This window comes from Marmota marmota, unplaced genomic scaffold (assembly GCF_001458135.2).
Source record: "Marmota marmota marmota unplaced genomic scaffold, marMar, whole genome shotgun sequence".
NCBI lineage: Eukaryota > Metazoa > Chordata > Mammalia > Rodentia > Sciuridae > Marmota > Marmota marmota.
The window spans coordinates 58,573,978-58,598,895 of record NW_025999842.1 but is presented as its reverse complement, the minus strand read 5'-3'; the positions used below and the strand labels follow the sequence as shown (position 1 = coordinate 58,598,895).

Genomic DNA, 24,918 nt, shown 5'->3' with positions numbered 1-24,918 from the left:
TTTTTTTTTTTTTTTTTTTTTTTTTTTTTTTGTGAAATGGGCAAGATATGCCCATCCCACGGGTCTCCTGGAGGGACGATACTGTGATATTTGAAAAGTACTTGGCATGGTGTCCACTTCAGAAGAACGGTACCTACTACGAACCTTGATAATCACTGTCATATGAATAACCAAGGGGACCTCTGTGTTGTATGCAGCATGAGACAATAGGATCCTCTCATTTATTAGGAGAAACCTTACCAATAGGGTGCAGAGAAGTATCTGGGAAATGATGTTGGAGGATAAGGATTCAGGAAAAGAGTTAAGAGCTCTCCATAAAGTGAACAGAAGGTTGTTTATGTCTGAAACATTTGGGTAGATGGAGAAAGCAGCCTGGTGGGTAGGCAGACATGGTCATGAGAGGACCTGGGATGGACTTTGGGTGTTAAGCTTGGGGAGGACTGGGACGAAGTTGGGAAATGGAGCCACTGAGTGTGGGAGCTCAGGGGTGCAACACTGAGGGAAAGTCCAGGCTCTCCTCCTCCAAACCTAAGAAAGGAATAGCTTTCAATGGGGAGGAAACTGAAAGCCAGTTAGTATCTGAGGGAAGAAGGGGATGTGCTGGCGCGCAGCCCCGAGGTACACAGTCAGCTCAACCCTACTCAGTACTATAAAGGAGATCTACTTATTTTATAATTAGCACATGATAAGAAGACTGCTTTATTTTTTCTTCATCTTGGCATGGGGTTCCAGAATGTCCAGTTCCAACACTGGAATGCTATCCAAAGATTTCATATCCGGAAACTTCCGCTGTTGTGTTACTGGTATGTGAGTTCTGAGATAGTCTAGAAGGGAGCAAAAGCCAGTGCCTTTTTGATAACAATTAAATCTCTGGGTTTATATAATGTGACATGACGTGAGAGGCATTGTTCAGCTCTTGGCATGGCTATGAGTGCCTGGGGCAGAACACCAAAGGAAAATGCCTACTTTGAAATCTTTCTCAGAACAAATCTGAGGGAATTCTCTGGTTAATGCAAACACACGGACCAAACAAGTACTGGTTTGCTTGGGAGTACATGGAGCTGGCAAGCCTCACTTGGCACAAGAGCATGAGTCATGCTTCACTGTAATGAGGGATATTGGGGGTCTATAATGAAGACTGTGTGGTATTTCCCCCATGCCTCTTTGGAACATGGACTGATTGTATACACAGTCGAAGAAAGGCCATCAAAAAGAACACAGTTCCTAAAACCTCTGGGGCTTTACAAGAAAACTGAATAGGATAAAAATGAACCCTCAGACATATACCACGGTTTCTAGAGAGCAAAACCTGCCTGTCCCATAGGTGGAGGTGTGGGTATGAGAGGTTGACTTTTAAGCTAATGTTAAAGGCAATTTCAGGTATGTTGAGCTTTAGTAGCATCCTTGCAGTGACTGTAGCTTCCCTACTCGATTCTTCTGAAAGGGAACAGCCATTGAATATCAAGTTCATATGTAAAAAGCAGGGAAGTTCATTTCCAATACATAATGTTAATCACATTTCATCTGTGATCTTTTGGACTTTTTCTATCAGATCAAGTCAATACTTAAGGTATTGCATGCAGAAAAACAAAACAAACAATCAACAACAATAACAGGAAACCAACTCCGGAAAGTAATTAGGACTCTTTCCCAGTGCTTGCAAACGGCTCCTTACTAGTTGATGGAGTATCAGATGGAAAGAACTTCTCTGCATGTTTATTTTGGGGTCCACTATCTGGATACCCCTTGGATCCAGCCATATAGTGTGACTTCCTAGTAGCAATTTCTCTTTCTGATCAGATCCGGGGCATTATGTGATTGTTTATGCATAGTATGTGAAGTCCTGGACTGGCTGTACTTTATTTTATATTTCTAGGCTGGATGAAGCAAAATGCTCCATGGAGACTGGGCCTCCCAAAGAGCTCTGGGCTCTTGGCGGGATGAAGTACAGTTGTGGGGTGTTTGGAAGAACATTATCCAGTCCTTCAGGCTTAGAGGAGGGGATGGTGACCCAGAACTCAGGACAAAAGTGTCTCAAGAGACAGAAATGCTGGTGGGAGGGACAGCTCAGTCAAGAGGAGTATGTGTGTGTTAATATATCAAAGCAGATGTGGAATTATAAAGAGAAATTAGTACTCCTCTACGGTAAGATAAATAAATTTTGAAGTATTAAAACATGATAAAAACTTAAATTAATGTGAAGTAAACTTGCCAGGCAAAAACTCTTATCAGATAAAATTGTCACCTTACTCTTGGGACTTCACTGTGTCCAATAGACCACATGGAGATTTCTTGTGGCTGATGTACCCCAACATTCAACCCCCAAACAATTAAACACACTCCATATGTAATAGCTAACTCTGGAACAAGTTTTAAACACATTCAGAAAAATGGACATTTTCGCTCGCTTCCTATTAAAGTTGCTGTTCTAAGAGGTCATTTCTTCTGTCCTTATTTCATGTTTGTTGCAATTTCTCCACCCCACCCCCAACAAAAGCAACAACAAAAAATCCCAAGCTAAAAAGCCCTTAAGCTATAAAATTGGTGTCCAAGAAAAACATTTAGTTTGAAAAAGAGTTGAAAAAATGTAGCCTTGGAAGAACCACTGCTTACATGGGATTGTTCAACAAATTCCTGCTGTGTGAGGTTTGGCATATACTTTCTAAAAATATAAGCATCTGGGGAAACGAGACAAAGCCCAGGTCTTGGACCAAATGAGGCACACAGTGTGAATCTGTTAGTGATTATATCCATAATGCAATATGTGCCCAAATTTAGCTGTGCAAAATCTCATACAATATGAAGGCCCAGCAGGCACGGTCCTTACCATAATATATAGCCCACAGAGAAGGTGCATATGGCTGTGAGTCCACTGCTCCTGCTGGGATACTGATGGTGCGATGTCCTCATCTCGATTAATATAAAGGGCAAAACCGTCGTGTGCTGCAAAAGAACAGAGACTAGGTGACACAGATTCTTATCATTGCCTTTCTACAGTTGTATTTTTTCTCCAGTAGGAAAATGAACAGTGTAAATTCCCAAGAAGGGGCCAGAGTAGAAAGTATATAACATGCCAGAGAGGGAGAAAGACATGACAACATGTCCCACAGCAACTGCTCCGTTTTTCTTCTGTATCTTAACTTTTGAAATTTTGTTTTATTTGATGTCCATGATAGGAAATTTTGATGTCATAGAAAGATGTAGAGCAAAAAGAAATGGAACAAAAATAACCATAGCTAACATTTAGGGGGGATGGGTTGTTGTTTTTTTCCTCCTTGGTCATATTATTTATATATCTTTAAGATCATACTGTGCATGCAATTTAGTTTTAGATTTTTATCACACTATTGTAGCATGAGAATTTTTGTTATTCCATTTTAGAAATTCTTCTAGACCACCATCCCTGACCATAACTGCTTACAACTCTATTATGTGGATGTACTAAAATTTATTTAACCAATTCCTGTCCTTGGGCATCGACAGTAAAGGATTTTCAATTTCTCATTTATTAGAAATGTCATTATCAACTTTTTAAAATAGAACTCTTTGAAGGTCTGAATGTTTAAGTATTTCCTTGGAGTTAAAGTATCTGAAGATTTTAAAGCTACTGACACCTACTGCCAAATTATGTGTGTATGAGCATCAGATTAGGAAACAACATCAAATTTGCTTCCCAAAAAGCTTTGCCAGTATGTACCAGCAGTACATGGATTTAAATATGATGTTTGAAGGCAGAATCCCAAGAAGTTAAGTGGAACATTCCCTTGGTCTTTCTGATCCAGTGGTTACTCTATATACTAAGTACAAGGGACCAGAATGGAGATGAAATGTATCTACCCAAAGGGTAAGAAGGAAATTCAAGTTCTTCAATCCCTCTGAGATCCAAAATATTCTTTGGTACTGAAATATGGTAGCTAGACATAAGATTCCAAGAGCTTCTTAGATAAAAGTGTGTCAGGATATATCCTTACTTGTCAACTCTGGAGTTTCTTAAAAGTGCAAAGATGGCAGAAATGACTGAAAATCGATCTGTTGGCAGGGCTGAATTTTATTTAGTAACTCCTGAACAGCCATGGAAGAATCTTTGTCCTGCTCATGCTGTGTTGTTTGCATATGCAAAGAAAAGTAGACGATTTAATGTCCTGATTTTCAAACTCATAACAAGTATTTCAGCAAAAATGAAGCCAGGTGGCAGGTAGGTGTTGGCAGGTCAAAGACATGCTGGGGATATCAAGGTAAGCATCTTTGGAGCAACTTATTGTTAATGTCCATAGACAAAATAGAAAAAAACTGTTATTGAAAGAAATATTAAAATGATGGATTTCTTATTTTTTAGCCTCAACAGTCTCCTCTAGATAACTGTTCTAAGTGCCATTTCATTAGTAATTAGAGTGGCATTCCAAGGATGTCAGGAGAGTGATCCCACAGTTGGGTAGCTTTATGTTTCTTCATCTTTTATCTTCTTTACTATCATTATTGTTTTGAAACAGTATAATTAGCTCTGTATGGAAGCATGCAAAATGCACATATGTGCTAATACAGAAAAGATAAATGCATTTTAAAGAACCATTCTCTTGTATTTTTATTGTAATCGAGTTACCTCAGATGACACTGGTCTGGAATTTTACCAACAGTTTGAGATAGCAACAATACTTTCACTGTGTAAAATTAAAAATACAGCTAGCAATAAGGTCATTTCTTATCAAACCTTACATAGAAAAAAATTCTTCGAACCTTTACATTGAAGATAATGTTGACTCTGATAACCCATGTGGTTATAAATGAGAATGATATTAGTTTGAGCTCATTCATATTAAGGTATTTCTTAGTTCTGCCTCTGCCATCCAAAATGAGTAGAAATGAACCCATTTTTCTACAAATTTATATTAGTTCAAATGATCAACCTAAATATCCTTCGTTACCCAGTGACTATTATTTTATCTAGTCTACTTGCTGACAATCAGCACAGGGTTAGGATGCACTTTACTGATGGCAGGCAGAAAAATCTACTTTAAAAAAGGAAGATCTTTGTAGATCACTTTACCCTTGAAACACTAAAAAGGAACAACTTGTTCCATCAGTGACATAACCACTAAGGAGGAAAGTTTTTCTAGACCATTCTTATCATTCAGAATTTTCATGTACTAAAGAATGTTTATCTTCTCCTCTGAACATTTATAATGTAAATCATATTTACTTGTAAATAGCATCTACTAGCAAAAGTCAACATAATACCAAAGATTTATTGCAAGTGTTGCCCTAGTCTAAAGTTTTATGAACTAAAAAGATGGTAAAACTTTATAGACAGTCATTTTGAATTTTAAGTAACTTTTAGCAGCTAAGCTATAACTCCACATCTGTGGTAGCAAGAGGGATAGTTATTTTAGAACTCTAGGTACAAGAAATCCAGTTTGAATCCATTTCTAGGCAACACTGCTTCAGAGACTTAAGGACCAGGATAGAAAGGGTCTGTTCCCTTTTAAGACCACCAGCTGCACAAGAATGGAAATCTTATGTTTTATTCACTGTGGCATTTGCAGTACTTAGAAAAGACCTTGTTGGCGCTTAGAAGGAACTTGAGGAATATTTGTTGAGATAACTTAATGTTCTGAACATTCTCCTAAGTGAGTATTATTAACTTCATTCTGTAGATGAGAAAAAAAAAGATCATAGAGGTTAATTATTTTGCCTAAGATCACTCAGCTACTAGATCCAGAGGGAGGATTCAAGACAGATCTGTTTTGAATCTGCCTCCAAATCCCATTTTTTTTGCCTTAGCATTGTATTTTTCAAATATAACAGAGTTGAATAATCTTAGAATCATAAGCCTGTGCATGATTGAAGATCACGTATATTGTTTCCCACAGACCAGAACTATTTTTTGGTTGGCCCCCCAAGGAACAAAAAGTTCTTCACTCTAATAAAATTAATTTTACTCATCCTTACTTCCTGTGATTATCTGAATAATCATAAATGACAAAGTGGGCTACTATAAAGTCAGAACCCTCTAGTGGTGTGATGACAGTTACAGAGGACTGGAGACATAATCAAGAACACCTGTTTCCTCTCGCCCCAATATTATTTAAAACCTGAGTATTCTCAGGTAGGTGTAGGCTCACTTTAGATAAAGAGAGGAAATAAACAGTGGGGTAAACAGTGGGGGCTCCCAAGACTTGTATTGGGTTGTTCTTTATATAGACTGTTGCTGTGGTTTTTGGTGTGGCTTGTTCCCAGGGGATCCTGTGTTGGGAGGCTTGATCCTGGGAGTACAGGTGGACCTTTAAGAGGTGGAGCCTAGTGACAGGCCCTTAGGTCATGGGAGGTACACTTGGAAGGGCTGTAAGACCCCAGACTGTCTTTCTCTTTCTCTCTAAAACTTCTTGTTTTTCAATAGGAGGATGGTATTCCTGTACCATATGAAAATAATTTCTTCCTTGGAGGCAAAGCCTGGTTTTGAATATGAGGTGTGACCAGCCTAGTTGGGTAACAGAGCTGGCAACCTTGGGTCCACTTTTCTGCATCAGCAGGACACAGGCAGCCTCTGAGAGTGTGCTCATGGTAAAGGGTGCATCAGATCACCAAGCAAGCTTGCTTTTGCTTTCACAGTTGTCAGGACATCTAGGTTTTCTGATATCCCTAAGACAACTAATGATCAAAAATATAAGGACAGCTGTGTAGGTATGCATGGCACCTGCGTATATGTGCATGTGTGTCAGTGTGTACCTGCAGTCTTATGGGCACCCAGGTTTCAGGCATGCTGGAGACATGACAGGGCCTCCCAGAGAAGATGGGGTGAGAAAGAGTCTCCATGAGGTCCACCACAAACGGAAATAATATGAAAAGCCTCCCTAGGATGCAAAAAGTCATACACTCCAGGTTGTAACTTGGATGCTTGTTTTTTTTTTATCCTATTAAAAATGGGAAATCTGTATTTGTACATAAAATAAGAAGGAATTTCCCAGTTTTTAAAATAAGGCCCATTGCATTAGCAAAGTAATATTTAAAGTGATAGAAGGGGTGACATCAGAAAACAGTGATATCACAAAACACTGGCTGATTCCAATCTTGGGCAAAGTTCTGGGCTCTCCCAAAAGTCCAATGCTTTATGAGTACAGGAAAACACTATATAGGGTGGGGGCCTGTGCAAAATTAGGGTGGATCTTCCCTTGGGACCAATAATTTAGAATCTGTTGGTGAGGCATCTTCCTCTTACAGAGAGACAGAGATGACATCTAGGCATCTTGGAAATAAAAACGATACAGGCTCAGCTGCGAACCTAAAGTTTTACCTCTGAAAATATGAACAAATGTTTTATCCTGAAGCTGTTGTGATTAATTCCACTATCAGTTCAAATCAGCCACTTCCTCCCTAGTACAGATGTTTTAATGTTTAGAGTGACAGAGAGCTGCCAATCTCAAACACTATAGTGTCCTTTTCTGCAGAAGTTTCCAGAATGGAACCTCCTCATGGGACTCCCTCTCCTAAAAGCTGAGGTGTTAGTTTTTGTTTGGTCATGCCTGTAAATATGATGTAGAATCTCTCTAGAAAGTTCCAGAACATTTTTGATTATGCCTTTTTGGTGCGGTTTTGGGTGTCTGTTTCTGACAGCTGCCAAGTGGGATTGAATTGCTTTTTACACATGACCAGGCTCATGTTCAAAATGAGGTTAGAAAAACTGTGACCCAGGGTCAAAAGCTCAGGTTCAGATGGAACCAACATGCATTGCCAGTCTGTGTGGTCTCAGGTACTTCCCAATCTCTTTTTGGCCTAAGTACTAAATTTGGGATTCATTCAGCTCTAACTTTAGCCCCAACAACTATTAGGATATGGTTTTATAATTAGGCCAAATAAATCAAATAATGTCACATATTATAAACAAAGACACACATATCTTTGCAATTAAGGGCAAACTATGCATCACAGAAACAATTACACTAGGACAGGGACATGGTTCACTGGACTATTATTTTGCATTTAAAAAGCATTTTTAGTATGACTGGAGGGCAGTAAATACCTCTTGCAAAATCTTCCTAATGATGGTGGCCATGAGGTGCCAAGGGGACGTGGCATTATTGGGAGGTTCCAATTGTGGTGTAATATTCCTTCCAAATAAGGAATTCTTTTTGTGAATGGGATGCCAGAAATGGCCCATGTTGTACCATAAAATGTAACAGTGATTTTTGAGGGACCTATTTTGTTTACTTCTCCCATGACATCTGACAATTAGCATTCGTCCTTCTTATAGACTATCTCTCTAATTACTGCCTTCTTCAGAAAATCAGACACCATGATGGGCTATAGCCAGATGGCCGACATGCAAGGGCCTAACGGATCTGCTCTGCTTGGGTGGGTCAGGGAAAGACTGCACACAACAGGAGACATTTGAGCTGGGTTTTTACCTGTGACTGGGGATTACAAAGCAGAAAGGAAGGAATTCATCTACCAGGACAAGAAGAAGTCAAAGTGAGTGATGGTCCACCATGGAGACATGGCCCATGAGAGTGTGAGGATGAAGACTGGCTAGGTGAGGTGACCAGAAGGCAAACCACCAAGGGTTCTGGTGTGCACTTTGCCAAACTGCTCCTGCCATGTTGTTAAGGTGTACAAGGTAAGAGAAACACGTTTGTATATAAATAGTGGAAAGGTCAGGTGGGGTGGAGGACGAGCAGGGAGAGGCGGATCTACCTGCCATGGGCTCCCCTGTCTGATCTTCTGTCCTGCAGGTCTTTCAGCAACGACAGGGCTCCATGTGCCCCACAACTTTGTTCAGGCCTCCTCTCCAGTCTTTTACCTTATATACCTTTCTCAGCCTGATTACCTACAATTTTTCCCTCTTTTTTCCTTTTTTCTCCTTTAATAAACACCACAATACTGAAAACAATGTATGGGGAAAAGTACAAAAAACTAGTCTGTATCTTTGGGAATATTTGACAGGCACACACGGGAATGTGACTCTTCATCCGTCTGTGTTTACAATGCTTCCTCCATTAGTTATTGATGCACATAAATGTAGAATAAATAAGAAGAGCTACCATTTACTTAGCTACTGTGCTAAGTTCATGCTAGACATTTCAACTATTATCATATTTAATTCTCATGACAATCTTTATGCAGTAGTTATTTGTACCTTTATTTTATGTACAAGGAAATAGCAAAACAAGGGTTTGACTGGCAAAGGTAGTAAAGAACTCCTAATTGGTGCAGTCAGCATTTGACATCAAATCTGGGTGACTTCAGAAACTGTGCTCCAACTGAGACACATTGCTTCTCAAGCTCCTTTGTACATTCATTCAATAAATATTTTACTAACTGGACTTGTACTATGATGTCACTCACTATCCCAGTTATCTTAAAATCTATTCCAGAACAAAGATTCTTGCCCCTAATGAACTATTCTTCTTGGAAATGTATTTCAATTAGTCTGATACAAATTTGAAGTCTTTCACCTTTGAAAAGAGCCAATTCACTAGGGTTGCATGTATGAGATCCTATAGTAAAAGCGGCTCACTCAATACATGCAAATATAATTGAAGTTATTCTGCGTGATCTCTTTTCTGCATGCTAGCAACTGTAGCACTTTATATGGATTAAAACTCATTCAATTTTAACAATAATCATTTGAGGTATATTTTGTTGTTATTTTTATCATTATTATCATCATCATCATCAATTCCATTTTAGAGAAAATGAAGCAAAGAATAAGTAAGAAAATTGCTCAGGTTTATCTGACGGGAAAGTGGTAGATTTGGGCTCAGACCTGGGAGATCTTCAGCTTCTGAGACCACCCTTTGAACCTTGATGCCACGTTGCCTATGGAGCACGGGGAGAACATGAGCCTATCAGGGTAACTCTCTCATGGTGGAGCTTGAAAGAAGGAGTCAGGAACCTTTTTTCATCCCCCTGCCATTCAGGTTGGAAAGATTCCAGGGGCGAAGGGCTGAATGGCTTCTATATTAAGTATGAAGCCAATCTTTATGCTCATGTTGCAGGGCAAATCCCCTGGGCACTGAGGACCTCACATAAGGAGAAAGGAAGGAGTGAGAGTAACAGCAAGTCACTGTCACAGAGAAGCACCCTCTGGGATTTGTACGACCTTTCTTGTCTTCGATGGCCTATTACTCAAAAGTATTTTGCAAGCATTTTGGGCCATGGAGTGAGGAGAAGCAGGAGGGAAGGAACCTCAATGCCAGATAAAGTAGAGGTGGAAGGTAAGGGAAAAGGGACACTGAACTGGATGTTCCTGCAGTCAGTAACATTTGAAAGCACTGGAATATTTTCTTAAACATCAGGAGAAAATGGCAAGTTTGGGGAGAAATTATAGAAAATGAAACTTATTGTTAAGAGAATTCTGGAATTTAAAAAAAAATAAGAAACTAGGATTTTAATGCTAATCGCCTGTTTCTCAGAAATTATTTTCTCTGTAAAATTCACTCATCCAGATACATCAGCACCCTCTAATGTCAAGGGACAGCTCTCAAAACACAATCCTAATCATCTGGTTCCCTTCTTTAAAGCATTTCAACTACCTTCAATCCGTTTCTTGGCAATTGTGTTCAAAGGCCTTTGCTATGAGACTCAACCTATTTTTCCAGATTAGTCTTATATCACTCTGCACTGGTAACTGTTCTTGTTTTGCTAAGAAACCTCAAGTCTTCATGCTTATGTTCCTGTTCTACTCTCAGAGATCCCTTGACACTGGGGTTTTCTCTCTGGTATATACTTAGAATCATTTCTGCCCATCAGAGAGCGTCGCTCACCTGTCTCTGCATCTTTACAGTTAGGAAGGGCCACTGAGGGGTCTAGTTCTGACCAATGAGCCTAATGTTAACAGAACAGATGTGAACACTTGTAGACCAGGGTACTCAAAGACTACTCTCAGTTCGCTTTCTTCTCTGCCATACTGACCTGGAGCCATGTGTTGTCATGGAGCCACAGATGGAAATGGTCTGGATTCCTGAGTCACCACCTGGAGGGGAGCTACCCAGAGAATCAACTGGATGACATCAGACTATGTGAATGAGAAATAAATGTTGTGGTGCAAATCCAGGGAGAGTTCAGGGTTAATCTGTTACCTCAAAATAACCTGGCAAATGAGATTCCATGATGTCAACCCTGTCCCTGAAAAAAAAATTCCTTATTTTTACTTGTGTTCTCACTACATACCTATGTGATGGCACTGAAAGGTTTTCTATCTATCTGTATCTATACAAAAGGCGGAGTAAGACACCTCATAATGCTGGCTCTAGTTAGCCTGACGAAAGGTGACCCTAATGCATTGAGGCACTGCAGGGAGAAGAAACAAACCAAATTGACCATAATATGCTTGGCTTTTGTTGAAGGAACATATTAGTCTGACTTTCCCTTAAGCGAATCTTATTTTCCATTAGCTTTTATTAGGAAAAAAAATGCCCCTGTAATTGAAGTGGAATTAAAAAATTAGTTCCTGAATGCAATGTATAAGTAAATTTCAAAATATATTTATCTTTAAGAGACAAAAATTATAACTGTCCATTACAGAAGGGAAGGGAGCTATTTTGACCCAAATCATATTCATATGGGAATAAATTGCCAAATTAAAGCTGCATATTCACAAAATATGTAGAGGCATTAATTTTTTGAAGTGAAAATAGTAACACACATCCATAAAATTTTATAATGTCACCATCAGAGTTCTCTATCACAGTGTAGTGCAAACTTGAAGGTTCTAAAATGTTTCTTCACTGAGTCTTCAAATACAATGATTTCAAATGGTTCTAATTTACTCTTGTTTATGATAAAATAAATGTTATTTTGATTGATTGGCAAACGTCTACTAGCAGCAATAAGAGCAATTAGGTTTGACATGGAGACATTATAAAATCTACAACCCAAACCTTTAAAGCCTGATTTGAAATGTCAAATTTGACTTATGAGAACCAGTTATAATCCTGCTTCATGCAAAAAGCATTAGGTTAATCTGGAGCAAAGTACTGTTGCCAAGCGTGCACTGGCATAATTAATCAGGGATATTTCAGAAACGAATCGTCTCCAAGAAGTTATTGATTTGCTGTCATGACAAGTTTTTCTTATGGGCTATGATGGTACTCTGGAGCTGGGATGCACTGGCATGTATTTTTCAGTGACTAAGCCTTGATCTGTCCTCCTGGATTCTTGCTTTCCATGCTCTGACATCTGCAAACACTCACATTTGACAGCCTCATGCCTGAGTGTGGTGGCTTCCAAATTGATTAGGATTAGTTCAGAGGGGTTTTGGACTAGTCTGGGTATAATCGAAAGCAGAGAGCCATGAATCTCAAGAGAATGACATGCACCCTGCAAATGACAACATATTAATAGAGAAATGTGCGTGTGCATACAGTCGGGCATGTGCATACACAAATACACCCCAATGTATACAAACACCCATGCAAGTACATGCATCTATGCAAACACACACCCATGCAAAAATATACAATCATACCCAGCCATGCACACCCATGCAATCATATACCCATAAAAAGAAATTCACAAGCACATGAAAACACACACATACACACACACTCATGCACACACACAAATGCACATCCATGCAAACAGACTGTCAGGTACACACCCATGCATACATACACAAGCAGACATCCATGTATACATATGCAAATATACCCTAAGTACATATCTATGCTTATGTATACACACAACACACATGTGAACACATGAAGCACATACTGGTGCACATTCACAAATTAACATACTTAAGGAATTGAGAAGATTTCAGTTTTAATCTCCAAGGTCATCTCAATAACCTATTAAACAAAATTTAAGCTCTTAGAGAAGCACTTTTTTAAACATATAAATCAGCTAATAGAGGCTCAGAAAAGTTCTTAAAGAACAAAGTAGTCAGATGTTCTCCCAAAGATTAGAGGAGAAAGTCAAGACAGAAGACACAACTCAGCTCACAAGTCAAAACTTTTTCTCCCTAGTCTTTGCAAAGAGTAAGTGACAGACTTTCAACAAAAAGCAATGTCAATGGTTACAGAAGTGTGGATGAGCAGACAGCAGGTAACGGATTGAAAAAGACCCATAGGAAAAGGAAAACATCTCTGTTACCCTGGTACATCCAATTCCTATGCCTTTCCCAATCTGTTCAAGATGTATTTCCCTATACCTTCCATGCCTTGATTAAGCTGCCCTAATGACTGTGTGGTCAGTGTTGAGCCCAAATGAATGGGGACTTTAATAGGCACAAGAGCTCTGATCACTGGGTTGATATAGGGAGAGGATGGGCCCATGATGTCATTCACCACTAGCTGGTTATGTAACTTGGAACCAGCTGGAGCTCTTCTGGACCTCAGACCCCTCATCTTTAAGAGCCTGCAGCACTGGACAGTGTAAGTCCTGTACAAGTCTGGAAAATTTGTGCCCACATCCTTGATGATACACTTCTGTAGAGTTTATATCTGCCTTTCTTTCCTCTTTCCCTCACTGTGTCAACTTTCAGTTTAAGTATGACATATATACAGAAAGTGCACAAATAATCACTATCCAGAAGATCAATGAATATTCACAAAGTGAACTCACTTCCATAATCATGGATCCATGGACCAAGATACAGCCTTACAAGTCCCCCAGAATATCCCCTCAGACCCTTTCTTGTCACTATTAATATCCTCCAACCAAGTTAAACATGATTCTGTCTTTGACTTCAAAATCAGTTTTGTCTGCTCTTAAGATTCACAGAAGTGGAGCCACACAGTATGTATTCTTTTGTGCCTTGCTGCTTTTGCTCAGCATTATCTGTGAGACTCACCCAGGTTGCAGTGTGGATTTGCAGGGTTTCATTGCAGAGTAGCATGCCTTTGTTGGAACATGACACAATGTACTCATTCATTCTACTGTCAATAGCACTGACATTCTTTCTAGACTGGTATATTCAGAATGCTGTAACCTCTGTTCCTGTGCTTTATTCTTTGGGTGAACATGTTTGCAATTTTCTAGGGCACATGCTGGGAAGAGGAATTGCTACGTCATAGGACATGATCCCAGGTATTTGGAGATCCCAGGTATGTCGAAGTTTTCCAAATGATCGTACCAATTTACCCTCCCTCTAGCAGTATGAGTTTCACTTATTCTGCACCTTGCCAACACTTAATTCTGTCTTTTCATTTCAATGGTTGTTACACCTGTCCTTTAAATCATTTCTAACTTACATCACCTTTTTACATACTACTCTATGTCAGGTTCCCTGGGAAGCAGAATCTGAGATGGAAATCAGCACACAGAAGTTTCTTAGGGAGGGTTATTAGGATCAACACCTTTGGGAGGGGAGAAGGAAGTGTGATCAGCCCAGAGAGTGGGCCCATGAGGCAACTGACCCTATCATCAGCTGAGATGTGTGATGGCCCTTCAAGGAGCCCCAGATTGGGATAAGTGGATCAGGTCTTCATACCCCAGGGTGGACCAGTTATGGGACATGGGCTACCACAGGAGAGGGAGGCCTGCTCTTCAGCAAGGCAGCTCTTTCCAGATGACAGCTGGTCCTGGAGGAGGCTGAGAGCAGAGAGCAGAGAGCAGAAACCTGCATGCAGCACTCTCAGCTCCTGGGTAGTACATCTTTTGGTGCCCAAATAAGGGACATCACAGCACCCATCAAACATGTTACCACCAAACCAGGTGATGCAGTCAGTCTGAACCTCTCCTTGTAAAATCCAAACTCCAGCAAATGGACTCTGACCATTCCCACTTGCACTGCAGAGACATGAACTTGCCATGTGGCAGTGCACTTAGGAGGGGTGGCTGGAGGGAGATAGGCTCTGAGCTTCATAATGAGGTCACACTACCCAACTGTAGCTTGATTTCTCTTTATGGCCTTCTTTTATCATTTTTTTTGTGCACAAGCCAATATTTTAAACAATTTTATTTCCCAAGCCATATATATTGCCATAGTCCTCCCTATTTTAATATCATTAATCAAAGACATGTATTTTTGATCTCAGCTTCAAATCAGTATGGGACCAACAGTATTATGACATTGTGCTCACAAAGTTCAGATGAATCAAAGAAACCTGACATTTTCATTAGCCTTGGTAACCTGATAGGGGTAGAGACACATTTAAAAAATTACATATTTATAAATAATAGTTGTATATATAGAGATACTTTTTGAAAGCTTAATCACAACCCTGGATCCATCCCCATCTCCACCTTGGTTGATCCTAGAAGTCAGGTCCCCATTCTATAATCACTTAGGCAAACAGAAAAAGCCCCATGTTGGTAGAAGTAAGTGGAATATGTGTCTCCTCACCAGGAGCCTTCCTCATTAGCAGAGACTGGACCTCTGAGAACTGGGGGGTCAGCATGTGTCTTCAATCTGTCTTCAGTCCCGTGTTCCAGCCATATCTTACTAACCCCATATCCTCTCACTTTCCTGGTCATGAATTAAGCCATCTGGGAGCCACTCAAGAAGCGAGCAGGATGAGGTCAGGACTCACTTGAAGCCTTGAGAATCTTTTCAACTTCAAGAATCAGAAAGGATGAAGAGAAAAAAGTCTGAAGAAAGATTACTTTTGGTCTAAGATGAGGAACACTATAGGTTGGATGGACTAGAATAACAGCCAGTTCCTAGAATACTGGGGCTAGGAATGAAGTGAGCTGAGGAATATAGAAAAGCCCTGTGCTGTGCTGTGAAAGGAGAGGCCACTTCTGGGTTATGAAAGTAGAATGGTCTAAAGCAGAAACTGATTCAATAGATGTTTTGATAAATGTGTTAATGTGATCAAAGAATAAGGAATGGCTAGGAAAAGCTAGGTTGCATTAAGAATATCAGGCGTCAACCACAGCAACTTAGCAAGGCCCTAAGCAACTTAGTGAGACCCTGTCTCAAAATAAAACATAAAAAGGGCTGGGGATGTAGCTCAGTGGTTAAGCACCCCTGGTATAATAATAATAATAATAATAATAATAATAATAATAATAATAATAATAATATCATCAGGTGTCCTTCCAGTTATAGGCAGACAAACTAGCAAACCAGTCCTCCTCCAATGGCCTCAGAGGACCTTTTTCTCTGGCCTCAACACACCCAGTGGCCACTGCTCCAGTGAGGAGGAAGCCAATATGGCTTCCAAGATTTGAACAAAGATGTTGGGATCCTTCAGATCCTTTTGCAGGAGGTGTTTTTAAAATGTAGATGAGAATAGGAGAGAGAAGGGAAGAAGAGAGGACGCTGACAAGAGCTGGGTCACTTTTTTGATTCATGGACATGTTCCTTGAAGTCCTGTTCTTTCTAGCTGTGCTTAGATTGGTGCTTGATCATAGTACTGCCCTTTGTCAATTCTTTTTTTTTTTGTTTCATTTTTACTGAGGTATAGTTGACAAATATAAATTGAATTGGTGTACAACTTGATATTTTGATATATATATGTACATTGTGAAATGATTACCATAATCAATCTAATTAACATATTTGTCACCTCAAGTAAGTTAGAGTGTGTGTGTGTGTGTGTGCGAGAGAGAGAGAGAGAGAGAGAGAGAGAGAGAGAGAGAGAGAGAGAGAATGACACTGAAGGTTTACCCTCTGAGCAAATTTCAAGTAGACTATGATTAATTCCTAACAGATTATCTCATGGGATTTCTACTTAACACCTGCAGTGAATTCGCCATATTCTTATTCTCGTTTCCTTTTAATTCATCACCTATGGAGCATTAAAGATAAACAGGATTCTAAATCACAGGAACGAAGAGAAATGTCACTGAATGATATTTAGATGCCCTGGTGTGGTAAGGGCTAAAGATTAATGAAGCAGATGAAATGCACATTGTAAGGGCTGACTCCACAGCCTCCCAAGGACAGCCAGGAAGGAGCAGGCTCCTGGGACTTTCAAATGGTAAAAGGTGCTTAATGCTTTTTCTTTTTTCTTTTTTTCCCCCTTTTTTGGTGAGAAGGAGTGGGTGAGGATTCTGCAGAAACACCACAGATGTAGAAGGCCTCACCTGGTGACTTTGTCATTTTCAGTTCACAGGGAGCACCAGCGGGCACTTAATTCCATCAGGGTCCCTCTCAGAAATCTTTCTCCTCCGAATGAGGTATATTGTGTTCAGCTCTTGCCAAACCTAAATTGCATCCATGTTAAAGAGGAAAGAGGCTTTAGCACATTCCTTTGGGGAATGGAAACAATTTATTTTGTTTGTTTCTAATGGAGAGGTTCAGCTGCAAAATCACACTGTGAGGTCTGAGAATCCGGGCTGAGGACCGTCAGGCAGCCAGAGGGAGAGCAGGGAGAGGGAGAGGAGAGGGACCAGGAGACTATCAGGTGAGTGGAAACAGCAGGAGCAGCCAGTTACAGCAACCACGAAATACAGTTCTTGGATTTACATCAGGAAAACACCTTTAGCTAAATATTACATGAATAGAAGTTGCTTCATGACTATTATTTTAAAAAGAAGTGATTGATTTTTTTCCCCCAAATTAAAACCTTCCCCCTGTTCCCTACAGCCCCATACAACCAACTACAGTATCTTTCTTTGGTGTGGTGTGGGGCAGTTTTTGTTTATCATTTTATTTTCCCTCCTTGTGCTTCCCCTTCCTGTGAAAGAAGAAAGGCATAAATGTAAATGACCTGAATGGTCATAAGTAATGAGATTTTGGAAAGACTTTCAGATTCCCCCACATGAACAGGGTGATGAGAAACATAAGCACAATGTCTCATCTGTTGGTTCCCTCTGAAAGCTTATTCTATAATTTACTTCCAGAGGGTGGCTTGGTCTCCTAACAAGAGTGCAGCATTGTCATTGCAAAGCAGCAAGCGTCAGGACATGGCCTCAAGGTTAACATGGGTGGCATAAATAAAAAGGAAGACACATCTTACTCAGAGTTCCCAAGCCGACAATAAGTCTGCTGTGTGTTCAGTGATATATGACATCTTTTTATTTTCAGCAGAGGGAAGTATGCTTTAAGTCTTCAAAATATTGTTTGATTGCTTTACAGAAACCAATCAATAACACACAGGTAAAGTTTTGTGCAAGGCACATAAATCCTAGCCTGGGGAGACCAGCTGTTGCAAGGTTCTGGATGGGTTCCAATTTCCAACTGGGGAGTCTCAAGGAAATGATCCTGAATCTGGGGCTTTGTTTGGATTTCAATGGAACATAATCGGGCGACATCTGGTCCCCCACCTTGTGCTGGCTTGGCCACACTTCATCTGTCATGGCTCTGGGCACCTCCTGCAGGGCTTCCTGTGAGTGCCAAGCACTAGTGCCCTGCCCGTCATCAGCTGCCAATCAGTTTCTCACAGTGGGGGACAAAAAGAGAACTTGGGGCCTTGACGTCACCTGCTGAGAAGGACTCATAAAAATGATCTTAAAATGCAATTTGGGTCCCTCTGCCCCACAAGTTACTGGACACCAGACAAAAGAGAATTACAAAAATAACTCCGGGGTGGGGGAGAAGCTAGCAGAAGGGAATAGGATAAGCATTGGAAATGAGCAGAGCACGAGATAATGAGAGGGTGAAGAAGGGGCGAAAGAATTCATGAGTAATGGCTGACGAAAATCAAAAGTACATGGAAATACACGCACTCACACCAATACGCAGTTGCCATCACGTGAAATACCATTTTCACATATTGAATTAGCAGACTTTTAAAAGTATTCAGAGACGCGAGAATGAAAGGAAAGGCACATGTTCGTGAATGCCAGACACAGAACACCCACAACCAGTTTTGAAAGCAAGTTAACCCTCTTGTCAAAGGTGCTAAGCCCCTTTCCAAGAATTGTAATTCGATTTCTGTGCATCTATGCTAAAGAAGTAGTAATCAGCCTAAATAAAAGAGACAAACACAAGATACACACATCCTGCTCAGCTCAGTAAAGATGTTTTCCCTAACGCCACTTAAAACAATCTTAAAGATCTACAACTAGGGAATGATGTTTTTAAACTAAGATATTGCTGATCAGTGGAATATTATACAACCATTAAAATATATTAGGAAAAGTATTCATTTTTCATATTTAGACATCAAAGAACATCAAAGGATACTTGTATCATCATTTACTTTATAAATCTTATTCATAAGACAGTCTAAAAGGAACAAACTGTAATGTTCACAGTGGATTCTTCCTTTCTTCTTTGTTTTCATATTTTTCAAAATATTCTTAAATTTATGTGTATTCCATTATCATTAAAGATAAATTAATAAAAATTTTAAAAGAATACATTAAAGAAAATGTGGCATATATCTAATGAAACATTAGGAAAAAATTTTTTAAGAAAACACAGAGATATGAGGAAACAGATCAGGGCTTATAATAAAAATTGAGAAGATCAGTAAGAGAAAGAGTAAGCTGGCCAATTCCAGCAATCAGGGGGGAAAAAAGGATAGAGATGCTTAAGTGGTTAAAAAAAAAAAAAGGAAGAAAACCCAGTGAGGTATCAGGACACAGAAAACAATAATGGGAAGCTATTAAATAAAAGTGGCACAGCTTAACGTTGGATCTATTTGCTTTGCTAGGGGACCATTTAAACACGCTTGGTTACCATAAGCAATGCCGAGGTAAGCCATGAGAATCTGCAATACTAAAAAGCCAAAGCCAACTGGGCTGACCTGGGGGATGCGCTGAGCTGATTTCCCTTCTTTAAAACACAGTCGCAGCCAAAGGAGTCATTCCAAGTTTCAAGTCGGTCTACTGGGACACAAGTGACCTAACAAATATTCCTTGTGGCTTTCCCCTGCCAACTTGATTATTATCCTCCTGCTCATCTCTGGCGTGAGTTTTATGAATATTTCAGGCTAGCCATGCAGATTTGATTGAGGAGGAATGTGAAGGGGGTGATTAGAAAGGATTGCAATAAGGACACATACTGAAAACTTGAAAACGTGACCACAACGGTTAGGCAGAAAACTGCAAATAGTGTGGCTCTCATCTGTGGTCCCCCACACGATTTTCCATCCCTGGACTGGCCCTCCGGGAATCTAATGGAGACCTTAATGTTGCACATTTCTAAGATCTTCCACTTGTTAAATTGTAAATCTTTTGTTAAAAACAAGCTTCCAATTTTCAGTTCTGTTTCGATGTATATTGGCTCTTTCTGCCTTTGTTGAATCCTGTGTAAAATCCCTTCCACCATGTTAGAAACCCAGAGAATCCATACTCCTTAAAACCCATATATTATTAAGTAGTAAGTTAATGTGACTCTTGGCAGCAATTTCCTTCATTTAAAGGCAATGGCTTCTCAGAATCTCCTTATTTTCCTCTCTGTTCCCCTTTTTCCTTGCAGTTGGAAAAAAAAACAAAAAACGATGAGATAAAATAGAGCACTTCTTATTTTCCAGCTGCCACTTGAACACAAGGCAGAGCTGTGAGCATTTCAGAGTTTCTCCCACAGCGAATAATTCTTCCTACCTCTTACTTGCAGATGGAGATTTCAATTTTCCAAAGAAAAAAGTATCTTGAAAATGATGTCACCCTGTTTTAACAACATGAAGTATTTACTATTTCCTGTGCTACATGGATTATGAGACCCATTTAACCCTCCCCTGGCACAGCTTAAATTTTCAAGTGGATTTAACGTTGAGTTGTTTTTGCTAAGTAATATTAGGAAAACACTTCCTCTTGCAAATTCTTAAGGCTGCCTTCTGTTACTTGTTTCATTGAACATCCCTGGTTGAGCTACTACTGCTGAAAGTCTCTTAGCAGCTGCACCTGGAAAATGTCATGCAATCTTATTTTTCAACAGCAAAGTAAGTTCGATACTCCTCCTCATAACTCACATGTTTTCTGAAAGATAATCATTGAGAGAAATTGACCATAAACTAACTATTTGCTTATCCCAGAATCCAAGATTTTCTTCCCTAGTGGCAACGAAAATTCTTTGAAGTCAATCCATTGGGGTAGGTGCTATTTGGTGGTGATTCTGATTGGACTCGAACATTTTTTTTAAAAAAAACTTTGCAAGGAAGAAAGGTAAGGGTTATCATCTGTGTGTGTTTTCTAAATTTTATTATCCCTATTTTTCCCCCCTTATAAATTCTGACATTTAACCAAAACTCTTTTTCAGGGGGAAGCTTTGATCTGCTGAGGCCAAGGCCCACAGAATTCACATGACTCACTCAAACACAGCTTCTCACAAGATGGAAGATGCCAACACCAAAGAGCTACCATGCTTTCCCTCCTCCTTCCTCGATACTTGGGAACACCAGATATCTGTGGGTTACAGTGAGGTTCATCTCCAGGCTGTTTGCTTGTGTGTTTGATACTCTGGGACTCTCTTTCCTTTTAATTTCTCCTCCTCCTTCCTTCAACTAGAGAGCTGAAACCTAAGAGAAAGACATTCTTTTTGATGTTGTTCGTTTGAATGAGCAACAGGAAACACTGGGCCCCCTTTGAGTTTCTCTGAGCAGGATACACTCGTTAATGATTTGGAAGTTTTTGCAGGGATGAGATGGGAAGCATAATTGGAGGGGGAAGGCTCTAAAGTTAGTCTTGGGTTGGAATTCTAGCTTTGCATTTATTAGCTTTGTGAGCTTGGGCCAGATATTTAATTTATTTAAGGCTTAGTTGACACAGCTACAAAATGGGGTTAAAAAAGAATATCTAGCTAATGGTGGGACTAAATCAGACTATAAATATAAAGCATTCCTCATGGAAACTGGCACAAAGTAAGCATTCAGTGTTTGTATCATCATCATTTCCTCACTCTGGTAGTCTTCCCCGGATTTTCCCTGGCAACAATAGCACCCCAAAGATTCCTCAGTGATCTTGAGATAAAGTGGAACTAATGGGCCTATATAAGGAATCTGTGATCATGGATGAATGAATGAATAAATGGGAGGATGAAATTTCAATTACTAAACACTGAGCACAAGGATGTATATTGAACTGATGGGGTGGAGTGGAGAGTGGTGTCTTTGAGAAGTAGGAGAATCTCACTGTCTCTCCTGGACAACTTTGGTCCAAAAACTCTATAGAAATAATTTTTCATTTGACCTCCAGATCTTGATCAAATCCTCTGATACTGAAACTTTACACAGCTCAAATGCCCTAGGCCTGGAGTAAATCCATGATCAGCTCTTTTTTTGTTGCTGTTATTTTTTTTTTTTTTTTTTTTTAACTATCTCTGTTCTTCCAGGGCTCCCTATTAATTATCCAAGCAATTGCTCAAATGAGACACTGGGGGTCATTCAGCAGATAATAAGGACAGAAGGCAAATGTCCATGTATCCTACTAGCCCATATTATCCAATCTAAACTCTTGGGTTTTGAATTTGAGATCTTTTCCTCAACTTTTTCTCAAATACCAACTTAAGCCTTCATTTACCAACTAAAGTTTTCACTTATAAACTCTATAGTGTCTCTTAGCCTCAGTTATGCCAACCTCTTTCTTGATTCTTCCTCCATTCTACTGACATGGTCCTCCTTGATTTTTCTCTGCCATTCAAGATCATGAAATACCTTCAGGGTAAGAAGCATGTAAGAAAAGAAAAAATTTTGAAAAAGGGTTGTTACGAGTTCTTTCAAAGGGGAATGGGTAAGAATGGAAGGCATCACTCTCTTTAATGTTAGTAATGGCTAAGAAGAAATCTCTGGACTGGGATCACATTTAATTCAGCCTCAGTGAGTCAGGCAAACGTTAATTTTGTTGATGACTGGAGTCATCATGTGCTGTTGCTTGTTCACAATTCATAAAGGGGCTGAATGAACGTAAGTTCATTTGAATCTGTTCAGCCACATTCACTACTCTAGAATAAACGACAGACCCCCGAATATTTTTGTCTTTATTTAGATAAGAAAACTCATGGCCCACCTTCTACAACATTTACACAGAAGTGGTTCAGTCAAGTGAGAAATATCTGGCCTTTGTCTTTAGTGAAACTGAAATTCAAATATGATTGATGTCACAAAAGTTGGAGAACCCTGGGCACTGATTTGGCTTTTCTCATTCTTGGTTTCCTCATCTGTCAATGGGGATAATTCTTCTTATGGCACTGTCATGAGGATTAAACCCATGGCCTTCCATGTAACAGGTACTCTGTACTATTAGTTTCTTTTTTCTTCCCTCCTTCTTCTTTAACCTTTGAAATTCCAATTGGAAAAAGCATGACCCACTGAACCCGGATACACTTAACTTTGAGGGCTGGTGGGAAGCAAAGAACAGTTAGTAGGAACTCAGCCTCTCAATCAAGTGCATGCTCTCAGAACTGTTTCCATTTTCCACAGACATCACTGGGCATAAGTGAGAACTAGAACTCATGAAGAGTTACCATGGTCTATGCCAATGACTAGGACAGGGCTTATCTGTGTCTTCATGATACTTAGCCCAGTGCCTGCCAGACAAGCCCAGATACAAAGGTCAGTGTGTTGGCAACTGAAGCAGCATATTAAAAAACCAGGAAGGCTTAGGGCAAATAACATAAAATATGGCAATTTTATTTCTTTGTCGAGTGGAACTGGAAATGTTAGTAGAATTAAAAAACAAACAAACAAAAAAGCCCCCAAACACCAAAACCAAACCAAAACAAAATCAATCAAATGAACAAAGCAGGCAGAAAGCCCTTTGCAAAAATATAAATGCTTAACTGTAATAATCCAGGCACAAAAAAATATATACACAGACACTCAGTGTGTTTCCATTGAGATGCTCCAAGATTCATAAGTGTTTTATTTTTGCTAATTTCAGATTTACTGTTTTTAGTTATAGGTGGATTCAATACCTTTATTTCATCTTTTATGTGGTGCTGAGGATTTAACCCTGTGCCTCACACATGCTAGGTGAGTACTCTACTTCTGAGCCACAACCCCAGCCCCCAGAGATTTACTTTTTAAAGGTTTTCTTAATTCTTTGGGGAGGTGGCAATTAAAGACTCTTTCTTTCTCAAAGTTATACTCCCTAGAAATGTTCAAGATCTCTCTAATTAGAAAACAACCCATTTCAAACTTTATTTAATTTTAGTGATTCAGGTTGGTATTGACTCCAGAATGGATGGGACCCCAGGATCTTGGAGCACTCCCTGAAAGCCATCAGGCATGGACCAAGGCCGTGGGAGATGCCAGCTGCCTTTGCAACTGACACAGTGACTTCAGTAAAACTGACATTGAGGCTTTGTCATAATTTTTTACAAAACAGCTCTCCATCATCGGGGAATCAGAGGATGGCTTAAATATGTAGGTTCTGTGGTTCTAGCTGTATTCTTTTGGGGGAAATGAGGTTAAAAATGTTAAAATGTTAAAGATGTTTCCGAAGTCAATTATCCTATATAAGATTTCCAGCTCCTTCCCTCTCATTGTCTGAAAATGAGAAAAGGTAAATGAGAATGGTCTTAATTTTCCTATCCGCTACTGATATTTTTATAAGTGATTATGGTCAGAGAAAGTAAATATGACTCCGCTAAATCTGTTCTTTTAAAAAGTAATAATTTCTTTTCTTCTTCTGATATTCCATTATATAAAGAGTGCTAAATACACAGGGCAAGAAGCCACTGCAAACTTCTGACGGAGGGAAACTCCATGCAGAGTTCACTTGGGGTGAAGGAGATACGGGATTGGTAGTATACTTCCAATTCAGTGGGACCCCTTTCCCATTCCATTCCAGCTGTAACTGATCCCTTTTTATCTGGTTGGCACCCATGGAAGATTTTGCTTGGATTAGGGTTCAATAACTAAAGCAAAACTTGAAAATTCCTGTGTAAGAAAAATATCTAAATCTATCAAAATGAAATTTATTCATTTCTTTTTTGGTGCTGGGGATTGAACCCAGGGCCTCATGTGTGCTAGGCAAGCGCTCTACCGCTGGGCTACATCCCCAGCCCTCCAAATGAAATTTATTGATGGCAAACAAAAATCCAATGTTGAGGTTTAAGAAGCTCATCAGCACAAATATGCATTTAAAATACCAGCTGCAGGGATCAGTGTCTGGTGTGTGTGTGTGTGTGTGTGTGTGTGTGTGTGT

General features: G+C 39.7%; 1 protein-coding gene across 8 annotated transcripts in view; it reads right to left on the bottom strand.

Moving 5' to 3' along the window:
• Aig1 (androgen induced 1) overlaps positions 1-24,918 on the bottom strand; it is a 236,252-nt gene that overhangs the window by 41,951 nt on the left and 169,383 nt on the right. For 6 of the 8 annotated variants that reach the window (XM_048799249.1, XM_048799187.1, XM_048799198.1 and 3 more), the window contains one exon: positions 2,828-2,943. The exons of the other annotated variants lie outside the window; for them this stretch is intronic. In XM_048799249.1, the coding sequence (XP_048655206.1) occupies positions 2,828-2,943 (116 nt within the window). Of the gene's footprint in view, positions 1-2,827; positions 2,944-24,918 lie in introns of those variants that run through there. 8 annotated transcript variants of the gene reach the window in all.